Source organism: Apaloderma vittatum, unplaced genomic scaffold (assembly GCF_000703405.1).
Source record: "Apaloderma vittatum isolate BGI_N311 unplaced genomic scaffold, ASM70340v1 scaffold2716, whole genome shotgun sequence".
Classification (NCBI taxonomy): Eukaryota; Metazoa; Chordata; class Aves; order Trogoniformes; family Trogonidae; genus Apaloderma; species Apaloderma vittatum.
Genome location: NW_009719811.1, coordinates 73,132 through 95,168, shown reverse-complemented (window position 1 = coordinate 95,168; position 22,037 = coordinate 73,132). Strand labels below are relative to the sequence as shown.

Here is a 22,037-nt window from a genome sequence, read left to right as displayed (position 1 = left end):
ACTAAGGGCATGCTGGGGAGAAGAGAAATCTTACCGTCTTCCTGACAATCCGTTTTCGGATGTTTCTCAGTTGATGCGCTGTAGGATAATGCACCTGAGGCAGGTCTGCTTTCTGTACCAACGGGAGCATCCAGGCTTAGGAGAAGATCCAGTTCTTCATCCAAATGGTCACTTTCTTGCTTTGATCGTGGCTGAGCTCGCTGAAACGGTTCCACTGCATTTGCCCGAGCACCGGTTTTACTTCCAGGATCTGATGGGGCAAGAGACTCACCGACAGGGTGGGAGACTGGCACCGCTTCGCTTTGATTTTTTTTAGCAGCTCTCTCCTCTTGCTGTCTTCAATAATTTTAGATTTCATCTGTGGGAGCTCTGCAGGTGTCGATGCCTAAAAGAACAAGAAAGGACTTGAGTCTTTGTAATGTTTAACTCCATTTTTACTGTTCTGTCTAACCTGGACGGTAATACATGCTTCCTACATTTGATCACTTAAGAAGGCGCAATGAATTTCAGCAGAATTGAATTCAAAAGAGAAAGTAAACTAAAGCAATCTTGATGATACTTTTACAGAAGGAACTACAAACTCCTTTCATTGCTTATGGAATAGGAGAGTTTATGCTAATCAGCAAGTTCCATTGTTTCACAAGTGCTTCCTGGAGCGTTACTTTTCTTTAATTCTTCTGTAACAAAATCTCATCAATACCCTGAATTTTGGAATGACCAAAGTCAGAATTTGGCTAGAAACATTATCCCATGTTAGGCAAAATTCCAGTCTTGAAAGTAAACCATACTAAAGGTTGCTGAAAATCATTTAGCAAAAGTTAAGAGCATATAGCTGTACATTTTGAAAAATGACATCAAATTACAAAACATTATCAAATAGTGAAACAAGAAATGGCAACTCATCATTTAACCCTGGAACACCGATTCTGCTTTTATGGGGATGCCCTGGCACTAGTAACACTGCCGTGTATCTGATGACCACATCACCGCTCAGAACGACAAGACAAATAGTAAATGTCATAACACACACTTTGCAACCCTGATAAAAGTTAAAACGACTGTGACTAGAACTCTTCAGAAGAAAATTGTATTTGAAAGTAACATTTATTTGCTGGTTCCCTTAGACATCACATCTGAGACATATATGGGCTCTCTTAAGAAAGAGCACAGATGGGTCAGTCACAGAAGCAACTCCAAACAGAAGTAAAATTTCTTCTGTAGGAGTCATGTTTCTGTTTTTCTTGCCTGAGAAGATCACATTTTTAGAGAATTTGTTTTGTGCTTAGGTCTCATGGGTTCTTTTGCCCTCACATGAATATTTTATTTTTTCACAGCCTGAAGAAACATTTTTTTCTAATATTCTGTTGTGATTTGGGTTTTTTTTTCTTTCACCAGAGCGTAAATGACTAGAATATGTAGAACTGTCAGTTGAACAGGTTTAAAAAATGTCATTAACACAGATGTAAGTTTGAATCATGGAATAAACACATACGTTGATGTTAACTATGTAGAAGAGTAAATGACAAAATATTAAACAGGAAAGAATGTAAAAGCGCTTTCAAATTTGTGGTGCAAACTTTGAACATGTGCTAAGAGAAGCAAGTACAAAAGCAGTGCAGTCATTCCATGTCAAACAACCCTGGCACCTGGCTTCAAATCTAATGTGCTGCACGCCAAAGCATTTTGTTTAAAGCCAACTTCGCGTAACGCGTGCTGATAGATGGGTACCCTGCATCATATGCTATTTGACGTGCCAGTCTCAAGAACTGTATTTACTTATAAAATACATACTACTTATGTCTGAAGACCAAGTTTAAAGTAATCATTCTTGCATATACGGTTTCACTTAAAATACTTGCATATTCTTGTGAAAATACACAGCATTACCTGCACAAGTTCAGCAGCTACATTCAGTCTCACATGTAGAGGCAATTCCTGAAGGGCCTGGACCAAAGACTGGCAGTCAATAGAGAGTGCAGACAGCTGAAATACAATTCAACACACAGTATGCTTGTATTAAAAAAAAAAAATAAAAAAGGACTAATAATGACTTTAATCTGTTACATTCCACTGTACCACACATTCAAGGAATGTGAAGAACAATCTGCTGAAATACAGGAATTCACAGTTTTGCTAAATTACCATACAAACACCTACAATGCAAATAATCACTTGAAGGTTTAAAAAGTGGGTATAAATTTAAATGCTCCTTAAGCAAGGTCTTGAAAATCCAAAGTAGCAAATACTTCTGCAAGTTGACACTATCAGAAGAGGTTTTCCAACTCAAACATCTTTTAATCTGTAAAGATTTCCATGCAGTGGGAATTGCCTTTCTTTAATGAGTTGCTACAGTTTTCTGAGCAATTAAACCAGGTAACTAGAGTGTATCTCTACTGTTTTTAGTGCCTAAACAACGTGGCCCTTTTTTATACTTCCCCATCTTTTAAAATCTTGTTCTGATGCTGACAAAAGCAACAAACAATAGTAACATACACTTCTAAAATTATATTCAAGAAAGATATGCTGCTGCTGCCCAATTGCTTAAGAAGTGAAATTTCACTTACTGCCAAGACAGGTATTGAAATTCCCTTTTCTCTCAACCCCTTTTTTTAGGGAGGATGTGTGCTACTACATCGATAATTTACACAAAATCCAAAATTTACACAAAATAGACCAGCAATATTTGATGGTTTTACAGAACACCCTCAACTTTGGTAGCCTTATACAGAGTTCAAGTTCACAGTACAGCAGAACAGTCTAAGGATGTTCACCATCAATGAAAAAAAAAATTTATAATATCACATTTTAAAATCAGACAACAAAATGCCTAAGTTCAGTCTATACCCTCATTCTCATGGAAGCAGAGAAGCTACTTCTAAATCCAGGTTTAAGAGATAAACATTTCTCCCTCTCTATATGGTATAGACTGATGGAGACATACATAACTCCAAATACTCATAAATTAGGAGAGAGTGTTTTGAGCCATATTATAAGAGATTTGTCAAAGGAATTCACACTGCTCCCAAAAGCCAGGTAGTAGGATGGTTTTTGACACCTGCACAGAGAGCAAGAAAGAACATCGAAGACACAGTGTGTTCTGATGGCATATCTACAAAATTAAAATTAAAAAAAAAAAAGGAAATGACAATGCAGCTGGTTTAACGGTTTCTTGTTACATGGTTCTGAGAGCCAGTAATGAGAGTATCAGAAACAAACAACTTAAATATCTCATAGTTAAAATATTTCTTCCTTACTAGCAACTTTATTTCACAAACGATTAGTGATCACCATCAAGGACAATTCACAAGTAACCTCAAAAAGTCTCCAACAAGGAACTTTTGCTGCCCAGCAATGAACTAGAACTTCAGAAACCCCACTTCTTTTGGCAGATATGGAAGATCAAATATGGTTTCTATGGATTTGCAAAGGACAAGGAAATCACGAATCCAGAAACATAAAAGTTAAAAGTCAAACGTCATTGAATAAGATTTAGGTGCATTCGGAAAGAGCTAAGTACACTTGCAAAAAGATTAATGTGAATGAGCTTTGCCAATGAAGGTGAAGATGGAGACTGCGAAGAGGAGGAAAGGCTGAGGATGAAGAAAAATAATTTGGAGAAATAGCATAATGCAAGAAAAAATTCAGTATCAAAGCAGCATCTGAATAAAAAACAGGGATCAAAGTAGCATTCAGTAAATTATAAACAGTTTATGGCACATGTAGTTTCTTGGTCAAGAAAATAGGTAGAGGCATTCTTTGTTGCTGGAATTACCATTTTTTACTGAAAAATCCTAATAACTATTCTCTGCTCAATTTTTAAATTGCAGATCATGTTCTGAAACACTTTTACTGCATTTTATCAACGTACAGTAAAAGGAATCCGGATCTACTTTTTGTAACAATGAATTATAATATTCTTAGTAAACTGAAAATTCATTATTGTTGATGCCACTGTTACATTTCCATTCCACATCTGAAACTGATGTTTTGCCATTTCTTTCTACAAATAATAGGGAATGGAAAGTATCTAGTCATTCTGCAACTATTTTTGTCTCTTCTGCTTTATTTGGTTCCATCATAATCACTTCACTTTAGAGTTCTCTAATCCTGTACATAATGTACAGACAGGCAAAGAATGAGGGATGGGTGAGCTAAGAGGCAAAGGCAAGGATTTTGCCAAGCTGGATCGAGGAGGAAAATTCAACCTGGATCCAGCTTTCAGGGAGAAGACAGACAGGCCATAAGCAAGGAGGAGGTAACAGGCCAAAGACCAGAGACAATGTGAAAAAATAGATAATGCTCGGAAACCCTCTGGGCCTGGATTCTGGACTAAAATAAGAAATCAAAGGAAGAGCAATGGTGATGAGTGCAGTGAAGTATTTCAAATTGACACAGGAACAGTGTAAGATGGGAAAGAGTTTGAAACGACAAATTTGGCTGGTGCAGAATGAGTGACACAGTGTCACAGGGACAGAGGCAAAAGAATGTGAAAAAATTAACGTTCTGGACACTGACATCCTGCACACTAGGAGCAAAAGGAAAAAAATACACAATCCTTGAAAGACTGTATCCCACTGAACAAGCATGTTTAAACACTGCTGTACTTGGTTTTATTTCCTCATTTTATTTTGACTTTGCAACTTTAAGGTACCTTGAAATACTGCTTCCCAGGGAATAATTGTTGTTGCTATTTTAGGAATAAACAGCAACCTCTGAATACATCTGTATGTTTCAAGAAACACTCAAGCACAGTTTTGCAGCAATTTTAAGAAAAGCTTGGAAGACAAAAGCATTTATCTTGCGATAATTTAGGTGACAACGTAAGGAAGACAGCTGCAGAGACTAAGACAATTTCCAGTACAGAAAACAGCAGACTCCTATTGCTTTGTCCCTTTTTATTCCAGCATAAATAATCCTCATAGAAATATAATATAAAATCTAATTGATCTTGTAGTAATTTTGGAAGTGAGGTTTCAGCCAGAGGATATGAACTGTGAATTTGAAAGAACAAGAACAAGCTTTCATAGTCAAATACATGAAAATACTCATACAGGTTTTGTTATTGTCATTTTACTAATTTTTATCTTGAATACAGCTGAAAAAGGAGGGCTGACTTGATATGTCAGTAAAGCAAAATGACAGCCCCTTAACATTTCCTTCGCTAGTTGGATTTGCTTGTTCTTTTCTTCCAACGTTACTTAAAAACGTAGCCTGAAGCTTTGATTAGTCTTCAACAGGGAAAAAAAAATTTAAAAGAAAAATCCAAGAGTTTCTAAGCATCAGAGACAAATTAATAAAAATATATAGAATATTAAACAATTTATTGCTGAAAGCACAACTGCTCAGTGCCTGGCAATTACCCATACAAAATCATCCGAGTGACAATTCTGTTACCTGCTTATTGCATATGCTTTCTCTTTCCCATTCTTTCTCATCAGCAAACCGGAACTGTGAAAATGAATCTCCTGCAGATAAGAAATAAACAAAAATATATATATTTACTTTTTTAAAAAAAAAAAAGCGCTCTCCAAAGTTCCCAACCCTACATCAATAAATTCAATCAATAAATGTAACATCTCCAACAAATCTGCATTTAATTTTAACACTGCTTGCATTCACAATATTAAACTTCTTGAAGCCAAAATTCTATTCAAAGATCTCTTCATCTCTTATTTGCAAAACATTACCGAAAAAACCTCAATAAATTTAAAAGTGAATGAGCAGGTGCTAGGTGCCATGTCAACAAGCAAGGTTTTCACTGAAAAATTTGGACAACATACTAGGAATACATACGGTATCCACAGAGTGCATTTTTTATTAACAATTTCAAATGTGCTATAGATTGACCTTGTCTTATCGACATGCAGCTCTCTTAAAATGGATTATAAATGTCCTAAAAATCTGTTTGCACAGGCCAAATAAAGACTTCTTGTTGTCTGGTAGCTAAATTCTCCAGACTCTTTCTTCCAGACTCCAGCATGTCATCAAAAAAGGCACTGAACCCCAACCTCCAATCCATATGCATAAAGGACTGAATTTAAAGAAACCTTAAATTAAGCTACATATGAAATCTTAATTACAGGATCTTCTAACTTCCTAACACACTCCTCCAAGTCAGTAGGAACTCCTTCTTACTAAAGGGGGCTTGGCTTATTACTTTGTTTTAGATGTGATATTTCTATTGCGGTGCCGTGCTGCGTTGCGAAATATATCGCTATAAATTTATTCTCTGAAAAAATCCACACAATTCCAGGTACCCAAAAAATATTAATAAGGTGTGTGGCAAAGGAAACATGAAAAATTAGAGTTGCAAGATAGCGGCTAAAGGTCCCGAGTAACAGAAAGCAAAGACCCCACAGTGTGGGACATCGGCTGCCTCAGACCATGCAGTCTGAGAAGTAAAAGCTGCGCCAGGAGCTCCACCAGTCAGAGAGGAGAGGGGAGGAAAAAAGCAAAACAAAACAAAAACCCAAAACCCAAGGACAGACAACCACCCAACTGTTGAATTATTGAATGAAGGAGACTAAATTTGACCTCGAGAACTGCAGATCACCGTGAGTCACTAGGACTTAGCCCGGCTGTTAGTTGAGAAGCAACAGCTCCTTCTTTCCCAGTCTCTAACAGCGAATGAAGGTGCCAGAGGAAGTTTTCGATGGCACTGCTGACCACCGGGCAGCAAGTTCACCCCTGGCTTTCAATATCTTAACTGCCATTTCTGAATCCTGCATGCAAAATTGGAACATAATAAAATATGCTGTCCCCAAAACTGTCATCTTTTCCACTGTCTGCCCATCCCAAAACACAAGGAGTTCAGCCTTTCAGGATTTTACTCAACTGCGCAACCATCAGCCAGCTCCTGGTTTGCAAACAGAATGAGTAAGCAGCAAAATGGCACAGTAATTGGCACATTTCTTTGCCAAACAATAAAAAACAAGAGACCTAATTATCTCCCAGCTGGAATGTACATTTTATTGGCTATAGCTTTTTCTCTTTTTTTTAATACATATATCTGAAGTGCATTTCTAATTCATTGCATTTCAGGTATGCTCACTGGGTATGCACTGCACTCATGCACCAGCCACATCGAGCAACCCAGAAAGGCCATCACCGCCATCTTCAGAACCATTCCAGCAAGAAGTGACCCTCTCAGCTGAGTATGTCTATGTCCGTGGATATTTACAACCATTACCACGTCCAGCTTGAATCTGCGTCTCTGTGTTTTCATTAAGTTTACCCAACTTGGCTGGGCCGACATACAAGCTTGCCTGATCAGCTGGACTTTGGTTTAAAATCAATGCCTCCAGATATTACTATTTTAAAGACAAACTGTATTAAACAATACAAGTGCAAATAATTGACATTAACCTTTAAATATCTAAGGAGAAGTCTAATTTTATAAATGTTTAGTTCATAAATTAGTTCATAAATGGGTATGCTCAGCAGCATGGAAAAATAAGATACTGTCTTTATATATGTCTGGAGATACCTGAGTGCTCCACCTGACTGCTGACAAAGGTGCCTTTGTCTGCATCACACACAGTACAACAGTAAATAAATCCCTCTGCTTCAAAATATCTACAAGACTGCTAGTAAGTAATAACTAATGCTGAAAAGTGAAGAAATCCAATTTCATTCCTCAGTCTCATGATTTTAAAATGGATACAAAAATGTGTAAAATAATTTAACAGCTCATATTTTAAAGACTCCATTTAGTTACATATGGAAAGAAGTTTTATTGAAAAATAATTAAACCAAGCAATCCTCAAAGTCTTCATACTATTAGAACAAAGGCATAAGCATTTTCTTCCAATATCCCCAAGACTCCTGCAGTTATTTCTCATGCTGTGTAACGGAGGAGTAAAATTAAACTAACTATGCTCTTATAAAGGAGTAAAATTAAACTAAAGGATTAGTCAAACACTTTCAGCACCTGAGAATGATCCGATGTAAAGCAGCTAAACAAACCTTCTCCATCAGGAAAGTCCACTGGGTTCAAGAATTGGTTGGTGATTCGTTATACTCACAAAGTTGGGAAGACCAGATCCTCAGTTTGATATTGTGTTGCTGAATTAAAGGGTATGACTTAAACTGTAGTTTAACTAGGCTCTTTAAATAAGCAAACAAAACATGCATTTCAAATGGAAAAGCAGTAACTACAATTCAGAGTAGCACATTTAATACAAATTAGGTTAATGAGAATGCTGGTCTAACCAATTATCTTTTCACAAATTCCTTTACCCTGAAAATAACTTCCTTTTATGCCATGAATACTAATCAAATGTCTTGCAACGACTCCGAGTTCCTTCCGACATTAAAAAATACTTTTCTTTATGTGAATAATATCACTTTGCCCTAAAAATAATGCGTTCAGGTAAACCTCATACATCTTCTTTTGTAACACTCATACTAGGCCTTATATATTCTTTATTGTATAAAATTCTTTATTGTATAAAATGTAACTTTATTATGAAAAAAACCAGCAGATCTGCACCACCATGCTTTCCTACCACTTATATATTTTAATGCTAAATCAATTGGTTTAATTAGAGCATACGCTTCCTAGTGTCATCAGCTCAATAATCCCTTCATACAAATACTCACTAAATAGTAGAATCAAACAAATCCTGTCTGTAATCTGTAACAAATATTTTCCAATCTGTGAAATTATACGTCCAAAAGTTTAAAAAAATCAAAGGCAGTTTTCAATGGGAAAACTGACGTATCAGTATTTTGGTAATTTTAACTCCCTAATTCATTAAAAAACAAAGACATAAAACATACTGAAGAGAGAAGAAAAATATTCCGTAGTCTTAGAGATTTTCAGACTGGAGGAGGGTGACAAACAACATAACAGGAGCCTTCTCAGACTGACGTGACTGTAAGGAAGCACTACAAAGGCAAATATAAGAATCTGAATGCTTTTTTAAAATCAGAATTTACATCCTCCTAAATAGGCATCAATGATTTTGATAAACTTAATTGGTGTTTTCCAACCTTTGTCCATCTCCCATTCATTTTGTTTTGGAAATTAAAGCCATTGTCTACAAGCTCATTCATTTAGCTAAATAATAATAAATAAATTTATGACAGCAGTATTCAGCTGAACCAAATAAACCACAACAGAAAATAAAACTTAGCTATATTTAAGAAATTACAGTGAGACCTAAAATATCTCAAAAAGCACCCTCTACCTCCTACACTAGTCAAAGTTTTTCCTGACTCTCCAAATAAAGTCGATCTTTAAAATAGATTTTTAGCAATTTTTCAAGAGATCTCTTTCTCTTTATTACTGATCACCAGTTCACCACTATTTATGAAGGACATAATATCAAAACAAGTCACCTGCGTGTTCCACCCACCTTCTCCATGGGTTGCGAAAATACAGGAGGAAACATTTTATTTTTAAGGTGAAAAAAAGAACCAGATCCTCCAATCTAACACTTTCCTGCAGGGAAAAATTATCTGAATTGCAGAGTTTAGGCATGAACGATGCTTGGATTCTTACCCAATATCTATGCCCAACTCTTTTGAGGAGTCAGGGGCAAGATAAGCCCATGTTCTTTCCCTTTTAGTAGTGCAAGACTTCATGTAGAAAGTCCAAGAGAAGACTGAAATCTATAGATCAAAAAAAAAGGTGGGCAACTCCCAAGTCATAAATATTGAACTAACTTACAAGCCCCAAAAGAAAAATAAAGCAGACCAGTCTTTTAGGATGAATTAGGTCTGAGTGAATCTTTCTCAATCTGGAGGAAAGAAACTGTGGAAGAACTCCCATCCACTCATACCATGGCTCGCTCTAACCAGAAGATTATGAAAACAGGATGGAAACAGAAAGAAACACAGACTGGGTGTTTTGGAACATCACTGGAATGAAAAGGTACCTTTCCTCCTTACAAAGTGTTTCCAGATGGTGTGAATTTTACATATATCTCAACAAGTAGGGCCAGGCCAGCCACTAAAAAAATGATAGATGCTATGTAAAACCCCTCTCTCTGCCCAAAAGGGAAGGAAAAAGAGAATAAGGCTGAGAGACTTACAGATTGGAAAAGAAAACTCAAGCAGTTTTAATGAAATTATACTATTAATTAAATATATACAAAATATAGACAAAACTGACATTGAACCTGACTCCGCCCCTGAAAGCAATCACCACTGATGCTGCAGAGCAGGTGACACTGGGAAAGCCCCAGGCTCAGCAGCAGAGGGGAACCAGACAAAGGAGTTGGATTTTAGGGAACTCGGATGTGGGAGCAGAAGACTGGGAGTAGAAGAATCAACACAGTCCTCCTTGGACACAGGCCCTTAGAGACGAGCTTAACCCCACGATCCCTCACCTTTATGCTGAATATGACATATATGGAAGGAAATACTCTTGTTGGTCACCCCTCCTGCCTGTTACTCACCAGAGGTGCAGCCTTTTACCTCCTCGTGACCCCTTTTACTTCCCGGCACCCCCAGCGTGGCACACGGGAGCCAGCAGTGACCTTGGTCACTACAGGAGCAAGTATCAGCAAGAGCCTTTCTGCACCCCAGTCCCTGGCAGTAACTGTAAGCACCAGGCGTTATCACTGCCAGGAGCAGGCACTGGCTGTACAAACAGGCTGTTAACTTCAGAAAGGGCAGTCTCACAGAGGAGACTGAGATGAAAAGTAAAATTGCTGAACAGAATTAGTTCTGTTTTAGCTCCAACTAGGACAATATATTATAGACATACAGATATATATATATTGTCTAGCTATAATTAATGCTCATTTTCTATTAAAAACTCTCTGGATAAATACTACTGAATATTTCCCTTTGGTCATCTAATGGTTCTCCTTTTTTTGCCTCCTACAAAAGTAGACTTACACATATGCAAATTCATAATAAGCATTATTCCAAGACTATGAAAAGTATGTTCTGCAGAGGTTTTATATTAAAAATTTTATACATATCATAAACAGGTATCATCCAGTTATGGTAATGTCCCCACAACGAAACAGCACATAATACAGGGAAACAGACTTATGGAAGACACAAAGTTTCCAGAGACTTTTCATGGCAGTTTTAATAACACCACTAATGTCTATTTCTGCTTTTCAATTTTTCTACTTTGCTAGAGTACACACTGTAACTAATATCTTTTACTATGATTAAGGCTGCAACATGCTATTTATGCAATTTGCCACCAGCATAGATTGAGTAATAGGAATTTTCAAAATGTGAGAATACAAAAACAGCAGAAAAGAACCTGTAAGAAAGCATCTATCAGTTTTCTTCAGATACTACTAATATCAGTAATATTTCAAGTCACTGCAAAGACTGTCTTTAACAAGAATATGACAGATATTTCCAGACAACATGCCTTCACCCCAAATACTTCAGCACAACCTACATTTTTCCCTAGTTCTGCTGCTCACCAGTAGGTTGCACAGCCATGTATTACAAGCTCCAGAAGGCTTATGCAACAGCTCAGCATAGAAATTCTAACTACCAGGAGAATATATATCTCAAAATATTTAAATAACATTCTTCTAACTGTTAAGAGTAGGAATTCTTGAGCTCTGTGCAAACATACTGATGTCAAAAATATTTGTAGGCTGCACTGCAAAATATAAAGCATATTTCTAACCAGATTAAAAAAAGAACAACATTCTAAATTAATTCCCTGACATAACCACACAGTAGTACTAGTCACAATTCAAAGAGAAAAGAAAATTAACAGTTTTTAAAAAATGAACATGACCAAACAGCAGGATCTTCTGATCAAGGCTAAATGATGTTCTCAAAATTCAAAACATGTCACAGATAAAGGAGTAAGAAGGAAGGATCTTTGGAAACTAGTGCTGCTTCTGGATCAAAGAGCATCTCTCCAGGAAGAACAGATTTAATTTAACATATAGAGGATCTGCAGTCTACTGAAATCAAGGTTAGACGCGAGTTTTTCAACTGAGAGCAGGGTAAAGTCAACAAATGCCAAAGAACTCAATAATTTAAAAACAAGGAAAAACAAAACAAAACCAAAACCTTCTTTTTAACTACAAGATAGAGCAGAGGTTAACAAACAGGAAAACAGAACAAATAAAAAAGTATTCAAAGAATTTCAGAAAAACCCACAGTAGTACACATGCTTCTGTATGACCACCAGGTGACAAAGACAGAAGAAACTGGAATGCCTTTAAGCCTTCAAAGCTTCAAACAGCCAAATGCCAAGATAGGAATACTGGCAGAAGTGAAAGGACGACTGAGGAGGGCAGCACAGTATCAACTTGATGCATTTGACTGACAGATTAGTAGAAACTATGAGAAATTTAATGGATACGTGGATAAGCCTGATACTCGGGGTAACAGTCAACTAGAGTCATTCAAAAATAAAAGTTCTGCTGCATGATCTAGGACAATTTCTTGAAAGAGCAAAAAATCACGCACATAAGCAGGATCTAGTTCATATCACGTACATGTGTTTCCAAACGCCCTCGCTGACGTCCCACTCCCTTTCCCACCCAAGACTTCAGAGCAGCAAAAAGAGGAGGCTTTGTATGAATAAATAATCACCCAAAAGGAGGAAGAAAAAGAGTAAATTGTCAATTTTCACATTAAAAGAAACCACCAGTACAGTTATCTGGGGGCGTATCGGTTTAACCTCTTCACTCAATTAAAACAGAAGAGAAAAAAAAAAGATGAGAAAAATGAAGTAATAAAGTTTGGTGATGACATTAAGCTTCTCACGGTAGTGCAGATGAAGGAGGGCTGTGGAGAATGACATAAAAACTTCACAAGACTGAAAAAGTAGGTTTTCAAATGGCAGACAAAACTCAACGCTAAAAATGCAAAATGCTGCCATTCTACTTTACTTACAAACTAAGTTCTGAGCAGAATCAGAATCTCAGTGCTCTGCAGTGCTCAAAGAAACACATTTTTTGGAATTATGAAGAAAACAATAGTGAACAATGCAGAGAACATCCTTATGTCCCTGTCATGTATTTTTATCCTGAATGCTGCACACAGTCTTGGTTTTCCAAGCCCAACCTCAAAAAAATACAGCAGCAACTCCTTCAGGAGTTAGAGGTTATTAGTAACTCAAGCCAAGAGAGGGGAACAAAAGGAACATGAGAGAGATCTAAAAACTATGAAAAGCATAAAAAGGGCAGAAATCTTTGTAAGCTGAATCTAGGTTGTGGGGCTTCATGCCATGAGATGGTGCAGATGCCACAAGTACCTTCCACAAATGCAAGAAGAGTTGCAAGATAACGATTTTAAAATCCAGAGATTGCACATCTGGCTCAGGAAGTCTCTGGGACATAACTTGTTGGACCTTCTGTCTAATTCAATAGAATCAAACTGAAATTGATGGGAAAAGCTTTTGTGTTTTGTTTTTTTTTTTAACTTGCAGAGCCGTACCTTTTTTCTTTGTTGTCATTCTGCAGGAAAAAATATGAAGGAAAACTAGGTAATAAACAAATTTATTTTTGATTTGTAGCTAGGGATCTTTCAAGTCAATGCTCATTTTACATCTGGCAGGGTGTATAAGGAGACAACAAACAACACTACTATATAGGAAATTGTATAAACAGCAACAAGTAAATTCTCTGCTTTCTAATTAACTTTTCCATCTTTTCTTAAATCCATCACTATTTTTATATGTATTTTTATTAAATATTTAATGATTATAGCTCCTAGAATACAGCACAAATGCAAAACATTACAACAAAATGCACTGAACAAAACAGTACACTTAAAATTTTACCCAAATACAGTAGCCTGATGTAGTTATGAATAGGTACCAATCCCATCTTCTGCATTATTCACTTTTTTACTGAATAAACAATAAAATGATATTTAAGGGTGAAGTTACTGATTTCCCCATAGGTTAAGCTTAAACCTTTCATTAAGTTTAAGCTAGTCACCTTAAATATTTACATTTTTCCTGATGCTTTATGACATTTCCTCGTGTCATTTTTTTCAGGTCACTAATTTATAACATACTTAGTGATTTTTAAATGTCACTGCAACCAGCTTGCTAGATAAGAAAAAGTATAAAAATCCATAGATCATACCCATTTTGGGGCAACATTGTACAAGAGAAAGCCTGGAAAGAATTTAAAAAAAAAAAAAAAAGAAAAGGCAAAGATAGCTGCATAACAACGCATACAGACTCAAGACCAAACACTTGTGGGTTTTTGTAGCATTAGTATGACAAAGAAGGAAGTGAAACCTGTGATTCTGCCAGGCGACAGGGGCAGACAACCCTCCTTTGGGTGAAAGGAAAAGGACTCACTTATCTTCCTAAGCCTGGACTCAACAGAGGAAAATAGTAGAGGTTTTGATCCCTGCAGACCAATAGGTTAAGCAACCTCATGATCTGGCCCTTCGTGAAGACCCTGTTTTCTCCAAGACTCCCAAAGCAGGTAATGTCAGCCCAGCCCGTGTCCCTCGCAAGAAGCCCAGCTGGAATTCGGCACAGGAAGAAATGAAGGAACGGCCAGGCTCCCACCCACAGAGGAAGATTTGCATAACGTCAGGCTGCAGGACTCAAAAAAGAAATCCGTTTGCATGTGCTGGCACAAGGTACTCCTGACAGGTTCTGGCTTGTAAGTGAGGAAAGAAGAGACAGAATGAGAAGAAAAGAATCGGAAATGAGGGGCACAAGGTTCAAGCTGAACGGGCGCCTTGCCTTGCCTGTTGGCAGGCGCCTCAGTGAACTCACAGCAGAGGACGGGGCAGAGGGGAGGAGGACGCGTTCCTCTGGAATCTAATAAGCAAAATTATTGCCCTGAGACCCTGGGGCAGATGGTGCCTCTAAGCTCACACAGCCACTTCAAAGAGGAAATGAGAATTCAGATGAACAGTTTAGTTTTACACAAGAAAGAGACAATTCTGATATTAAAGCTGAAATAGCACCCTTCATTCATACCTTAGAGAGCACAGCTTGTGAGCAATTCAGTATCCTACACTTCTGAGCTTTGATACTGTAATAAGTTTAAAAAAAATAAATAAATCCATAATGGATGACATAACTTCTACAATTTATTCAGGAAGCTTTCTTTTTTTTTTTTCTAAATTACACAGCAACTTTTCCAATGTTTCCAAATCCAAATATAATAAATGTCCTTCTGTATAAAAGCAAACAAGATTTCAAACTTTGTCAAATGAGAGCTAGATTACTTGTTATTAGAAAGCTCAGATTCAAAACTCAGTTGCTGGTCTAAACTTGGCTGAGTGTTCTACCCACTAAACTACTGCTTTTTTTGTAGATGGGTCTTTCTCAATTGTGTGAGAAACCTGAAAGTTCTTGCCCAGTAAAGTTTAAGTAAAACACAGGTATCTCAAAATGCAATAAAACTTCTACTGTTCTTTAGATACTTCACGTAACGCTAGGTACAAGAAAGAACAACATCAGAAACGGCACGTTAATGTATTTTGGTAACTCGCGGAACAGCACTCAATGAACTAGGGTTTTTTACCTTGTCCTATTTAAGTTCGTTCTAATTATTCTTTACTTAGTTGAGAGGCGTCCCTGCCCATGACAGGGAGGTTGGATTAGATGATCTCTAAGGTCCCTTCCAGCCTAGGCCATTCTATGATTCTATGAATAGTTCATTGTATCTCCTGGGTAAACAGTGCATGCAAATATATTTCTGTACTGGATCTAGGGGGTGAGAATACCACACAATTCATTGTATCAGTTGTATTCTCACACCCTTCCATCTAAAAGAACTTTATAACTGGCATGCTTAACTCAGAGCAGTTGTATTGCATAAATTTACACTAGGAGAACCACTGTTTTCTATAAGTAGGCTGTCAGAATATTTGGTCTAAAAACTTCAAAATTCATGAAATATCTTACTTATCCACAAAGTGCAGGAACACAGAATATAAGCTTCCTTTATTTCACACTGTACTACTATCCAGAAATTTCCACTTAGAAAAACAAGGCAGTAATCTTAGAGAAAAAAAATGAACAAATTTAAGAAATACCTCAAGGAGCTTAAGTCAGTCTTAATATCCAACAACAGTACAAATATTATTTGACAGCCCTTGCATTATTAGAATTTTATAACCCAATAAAACTACTCTAATTTTTCCTTCGTGCTACAGTTTCATTACTTACTCTGTATTTGATAAAACGCTTAAAGCAAATAATGCACTTATTAATAAATGCTCTTTATTCTGCTGTGCTGGATATTTTTTAATATCATCACATCCAAATTAGTATTATTCTACCCTAAAGCAGAATTCACTATTCATGCAAGTGGCAGAGTATGCTGCGTCTATAGGACTATCTTTCAAGAGCATTCATAAATTATACATAAAGGTGCAGGCCTAAAAATACTCAAGCGGTTCGATACAGTGAGTATGAGGCTTGGCTTTCTTGCATCTATGTCAGGTTCTACAAGATATAACAAGTTCCAGTACTAAAACAAGCTTGCAAGATTTTTTTGTTTCATGTAATGAAGCAAGAAAAGGCAAATAGCTTCAGAACAGGAAGGGGTTTCTTCTGATATGTTAACAAAATGACAAGGGTTACAATTAGCAAAGAGTAAATCTAGCTCCAGTCCTTTAAGATGCAAAAGCTTGAAAAGTATTTCTTTGCATATGCAAGTTACTTATAACTCTCCAAAAATAGTAGAGTAAGAGCTTATCAGAGAGTTCTGAACATCAACTTAAAATTAAGAGCAGATTGGTAAGCAGTCACTTCAGATCAAAAATACAAGCAAGCAGCACTGGATTTGTCTTACCAAAGGCTTAGAAAGCCACTGCATTCTTGCTTCAAATTACATTATGCAAATATTCCATGAGCTAGTAGCTCGTGTTGATTTTTCAAGAAATGTACTTTCTAAAAAGTTATGATTACCTCTACCAGAATTTTCCCAATGCTACAGATTAATTGGCCAATGTGAAGTTTCAAAACCTGCATCAATAGAAGTTACGAGTTCTTCTGCAAAGTAAAAAAGAGAAAAATAATTCCTTGCTATCTACAATGGGAACAGTCTGCTCAACTGGGAAGGAGTGTACTGGGAAAGGATGGAAACCACCTCTCTCCTTTGTTACCAAGAAAACAATACATGGTACTACAGTGCCAGTTCTCACATTTTTAAAATACAGCCCATTTACAGACTTCAACAGTTCTGTATAAAGCACCTTAAGATCTGCACACCAGACCTAACATTGGTATTTGTTGCCACATAGCATCTTGCTGCTGAAGCAACTGAGCTCAATTTTAAAAACATCTCTGTTTTACTACAATCTTCAGGTCTAAAAGGGAGGAAAACAGTTTTCAATGTGTTTTTCACGTTGCTTTTGCTAAGTGCAAATACACAGTGCAGGTGTTCTACTAATGGCGAATTGTACTAACTCTTTCAGAAGTGAATTAAGAGATTGAACATATCTTCAGACAAATGACAAATCGGAGTACTGCATACCCATCGAATCTCTTTCAGTTTCAAGGGACAGGCTTCAAAGTATTCAGAGTCCAGTAACACCAGGCAGAGGTTTACAGGAGAACCAGTCCCCTGACATGTATCTTCTTTCCACAGTACTTATATGTACTTGTTTTCCAAGTCAAAGAAGTGATAGTGAAATGAGCACTTCCCATACTAACTTCTACAGATACTTCACTTTGAGAATACAAGCCAGGACACACAGGAAACTGCAGGTATCTGAGCCTTCTCAGGCAAGAGCACTTCACCACACTGACTAGAATTCTCAGACTACAACAGCTCAATTCATTACCAAAAAGTGACAAACCAAAGGTTAGAACAACCTATCAGCCAAACTATATATATATATAACAACTAAAATGCAAGCTTAAGGAAACAAAATTTAAATTTCAAAGTCATGTTTCAATTCAACTGAACACATTTTTACCCATTCCTAATTTCTTTACTCAGAGAACTCTGGGGCAATGGTTTTCAACCATGGGTGCTGTGGCCTAGCACTCAGGGAACCTGTAAAACGTGACCAAAGCAACACGAGACTGCCACAGGATTCCACATCCCACTTTAAAAAAGAGAACCATTGAAAGTCTAAATGTATCACAAGATCAGTTTCGATAGATGACTCAGAATTAGGAATTAGCAACCATTGGAGGAAAAAGCAAAATCAAGGAGAATTTGAGCAGATCACATATTTCTAGTCAAATACACATGTCAAAAAACTTAATTGTCCCTCAAAGGTACCTGCAACAGGACTCCTGGATTCATTTCAGGAGGAAATAAGGTACAATGCGTTGACATCCTGTTGTACTTAGTGTTCAAAAATATATTGCTGTTCTTTTAGAAATGTTTATGTTACACTATACAGTAGCACAACATCCAAGATTACTAATTCATCAGTACTGCACCTCAAAAAAAGGTAAATAAATGCAAATATAAACACCCATAAGCACTGAGAAGTCATGCATCTCTGGCTTCACAAAATGAAGCCACAACAGCTGAAAATGACTCACGTTTAAAATACACTTACGAAAAATATCGTCAGCCTCAACTGAATTTATTAAGTGCAGAAGAATAAAAAAAAAAAACAACAGCTTGGCAATTGATAATCTTAGAAACAAGCTCTCTTTCTATGACTGTCAAAATGCACACCAGGAAATTTTGGAAAATGTCACCTACTGAATTCATGAGCAATCTCTCTGTTTATCATGTCTGCATTTTACTGTGAGACTTTCAAAACAGGCTAATAAAAAAACGATAGAAGTCATCAGCCTCATGCAAAGCCAGACATACCCTCACTATTGGTTGAACCTGCAAATCAGCAGCCACATCCGTCAGTCTGAGCTGAAGAGATCACAGGGTCTCTGGGCTAAGCAGAAGGAATCCTCAGGAGCTGCTGGAGGTACTAGATGCTTATAAAACCGCTTAAAAAAATATAGCAAAAAAATCAAAATCAGGGAACTTGCTCTAAAGTTTTTGTTCTACAAATGGCAAGCCTCTTTGCAATCATCACAGAATATACTGAAGAAAACTAAAGCTATAGCATAATAATTCAGTTAACACAGATTTTGTTCAACCATGTTCAACTGTGGCTGAGGAAGACTTTTTCCTCATGGCTATAAGGAAAGCATCCTTCATGAAGAGGTGTAGAAGTGAAGACAGCTATCAGATGAACAAGATATCACTAGAGAAGAGCCCGATGAGAAATACTCTATCCTCTGTGAGCCAACACTGCTGTCAGTGAACATGAAAACGTCAAGAGACTGTCAACTGGAGAGTGCCGTACATCATACGTGCTAGATGCAGACAGTGGGGGAGGTTCACTGACTACATGCAGAAAGCATAATCCACTGTATTTGATAGTGTTTAAGTACAAGAAGGAATGTGACACTGATTACATTATCATTTCAATCTTTTCATTTGAAAGTGCATCTTCTTGCATGATTTCTTTCTACAGTTAGAGAATATCAATTTAAAAGGTATAATAAAATTCAGAAAGTCGTTAACATTTTGTTGAGTGTAGTAAATCAAATTACTTTCTCCAGCTTTTGTCATCAGTGTGTTGTAAGAGTCAAGCATATAGATTGTACATTTTCAAATAATTATAAAAGACAAAATTGTTGGGCCTACTTTGAATTATAAGTAATTCTAGGTTACTTGGCAGTAATAGCTCAAGACAAAAAACATATATCAGCTGATTCAGTCATAAAAACATGGCTCCATACTAAGTTTATCTTTCAACAGTTCCAGAAAGATTTGCTCTCTCAAACCACAAACTATGCAGTTTCTCTACAATGCACTTAATCTGGACTGTAGATTTATTTTGCTGCTCTCATGTCTATAAATAAATAATGAAAAAAGCCATTGCATGAGGTGTGACATGTCTGTAAGAGCTCACATGACCTGGAAGGTGACCGAAATCATACTGGAAACTGCAAACTTGATTTCACAGCACAGTCTGGCATCCATTAACAGTGCATTTACTCATGCTTCTGTGAGCCCAGAACTGTGGCCATCAATTTTACAGGGCAGACATTGCAAAAAGGTCTACTGTGAACTTTTTCAGGAGTACCCTTCATAAGAAGCTACTCAAGAAGAAAAGCAGCTCTCTTTTTCAGCTACATATTGTTTGCAGCCTTCCTTTGATACATTCTATATTCTTGTACAAGGCCAATGACTGCATTTGGTAGTCTTTGAATTTGTTCACAGGAAATGTCTTTCGTAAGCCAAACACCTTATGAACATCTTCATATATGCTGCACAGCCTGGCAGCATACATAGACCATTAACACTGCAACTCTTCCCTAAATGTTCTCACTGCTACTGAAATGCCAAAGCAGCACTCGGTACAGGTGCCTAATAGAAGGAATATAACATATTCCAAGTGACAATCTCAGAAACTTTATGTTGTCTCAATGAATGTTTATCAAAGTAGTTACCTTTGCTATTGCTTTTAATCTGGTAATCAGAATAAAAAAGTGACCAATGTGAACACCCACAGCAGCTGAAATAATTCAATTCCCTCAACTGAATTCATCTCCTTTCTTCTCTGGAAGCAGGAAGTAATAAAGTCTCCTCCTCCGAGATAAGAAGATATAAATCCCGTACCTCTAGCGATGATAAGGGCTTACCATCTCTTTGAATAGTTTTTCAATGAGACTCACTCCTTAAAGTAGAAAAAGTGCAGCTAGAAACATACAGCACACACATTTTGTGGATTGTTTACCCTCTTTGATCTTCACTGGTGCTCTCTAGGATATGAAAAATTAATAGAGGCACTTTTCTTATGAGTAGAGGATTATGAAAAACAGATATGGTCACTATCAAGCATCCAGTGTGCTTACTCTGTGAACACTTTATCAACTGATCTGCTGTGATCCTCCTGGGTTTTTACAAAGGTTTTAAACACTGACAGAATGTAGTCCCAAAAATGTGATAGCAAATAGCCCTGCACTAAAGTTTCATCAGATAATTTTATACTGATACATTTTGAATATGTTTCTCTGGACAGGTACTGTTAAATTTCGGAGTTATGCGATAGCAAGAAATACTGCTGTTTTATAAAAGTCCTACAAATGTGATGTTTAAGACTTTGGTAAGAGTAGATTTATTCCATCGGCAGCCCAAATAAGACTGCTGCATGTACAGATGTTAAAGCTACCCAGAGAGAACAGTGGGTTATGTAAAAATTCTCAATGCATTTTTCATTCCATCAGTCAGCAAATGCAATATTAGTGGCTTCTGTTATACTGAAAAAATATTTCTGCTTGATAAGTAGATCCTGGTGGAATCAAAAGTTTCAATAGCATCTATTTTTATTTCTGAAGTATGTGACATCTAAGTATAAGCTGTAATTTTAATCTAAAATCTAGCCATAACATAAAGAACTAGTATATCTGGTAAAGCGGAAATTTTGATCTAAGTACTGTGTCAGAAAGGCACATGAAAAATGAATGAGGGATCAGAGAACCTAGTTCACATGCTGTTGTCACTGAAGTGACCGCTGAAGAAAAGTTCATTGTCAGAACAAAAATTTGAACTTCATGGTCTAAGAGTATGACAACTAACCTTATGGTGACGCTTGTTTTCTTCTCCCTGTGGACCAGTACTTCTTAGCTCCTAAAGTCAGACCCTCTAAGCAGCTTTAAAAGTCTTTTATTTATGGAAAATATTGTATAATATGCTGGCTCATACAAGATTTTTGAAAATAATCTAAGACAAAATGCAAACACAACTTTTTTAAAGCCTTCAGTAAGTACACATTAACCTACTTGGCCATATTTCTTCTTTGCATTTTTCTGCTGTAACCTCCAACACTCATCAGCAGGTATTTAAAAAAAAAATCCTTTAATTTATAAATAGACTAATGATGAAAGACTACATTAACTAGTCTTAATAAAAAACTTTAACATACTGAAACAGAGCGCTCTGATATTTACTCTCAGAGAACTACATACCTTGCCCCTTACAAGTTTTGAGAGAAAAGGAAAGTAATGATCATTATGTTACATGTATGAAATAAAAACACAAGCTTCAAGCATTAACTCCAATACGAATTTTGTTTAAAAGAATCTCCTAAAACAAGATTTGGTTATTACTGAACACCTCTGAAGGACTGACAAA

General features: G+C 36.8%; 1 protein-coding gene across 1 annotated transcript in view; it reads right to left on the bottom strand.

Moving 5' to 3' along the window:
• Positions 1–22,037, bottom strand: part of AVEN (apoptosis, caspase activation inhibitor) — a 90,112-nt gene that overhangs the window by 856 nt on the left and 67,219 nt on the right. Inside the window, 4 exon segments of the mRNA XM_009870763.1 lie at positions 35–305; positions 308–385; positions 1,888–1,983; positions 5,395–5,465. Of these exon segments, the coding sequence (XP_009869065.1) occupies positions 35–305; positions 308–385; positions 1,888–1,983; positions 5,395–5,465 (516 nt within the window).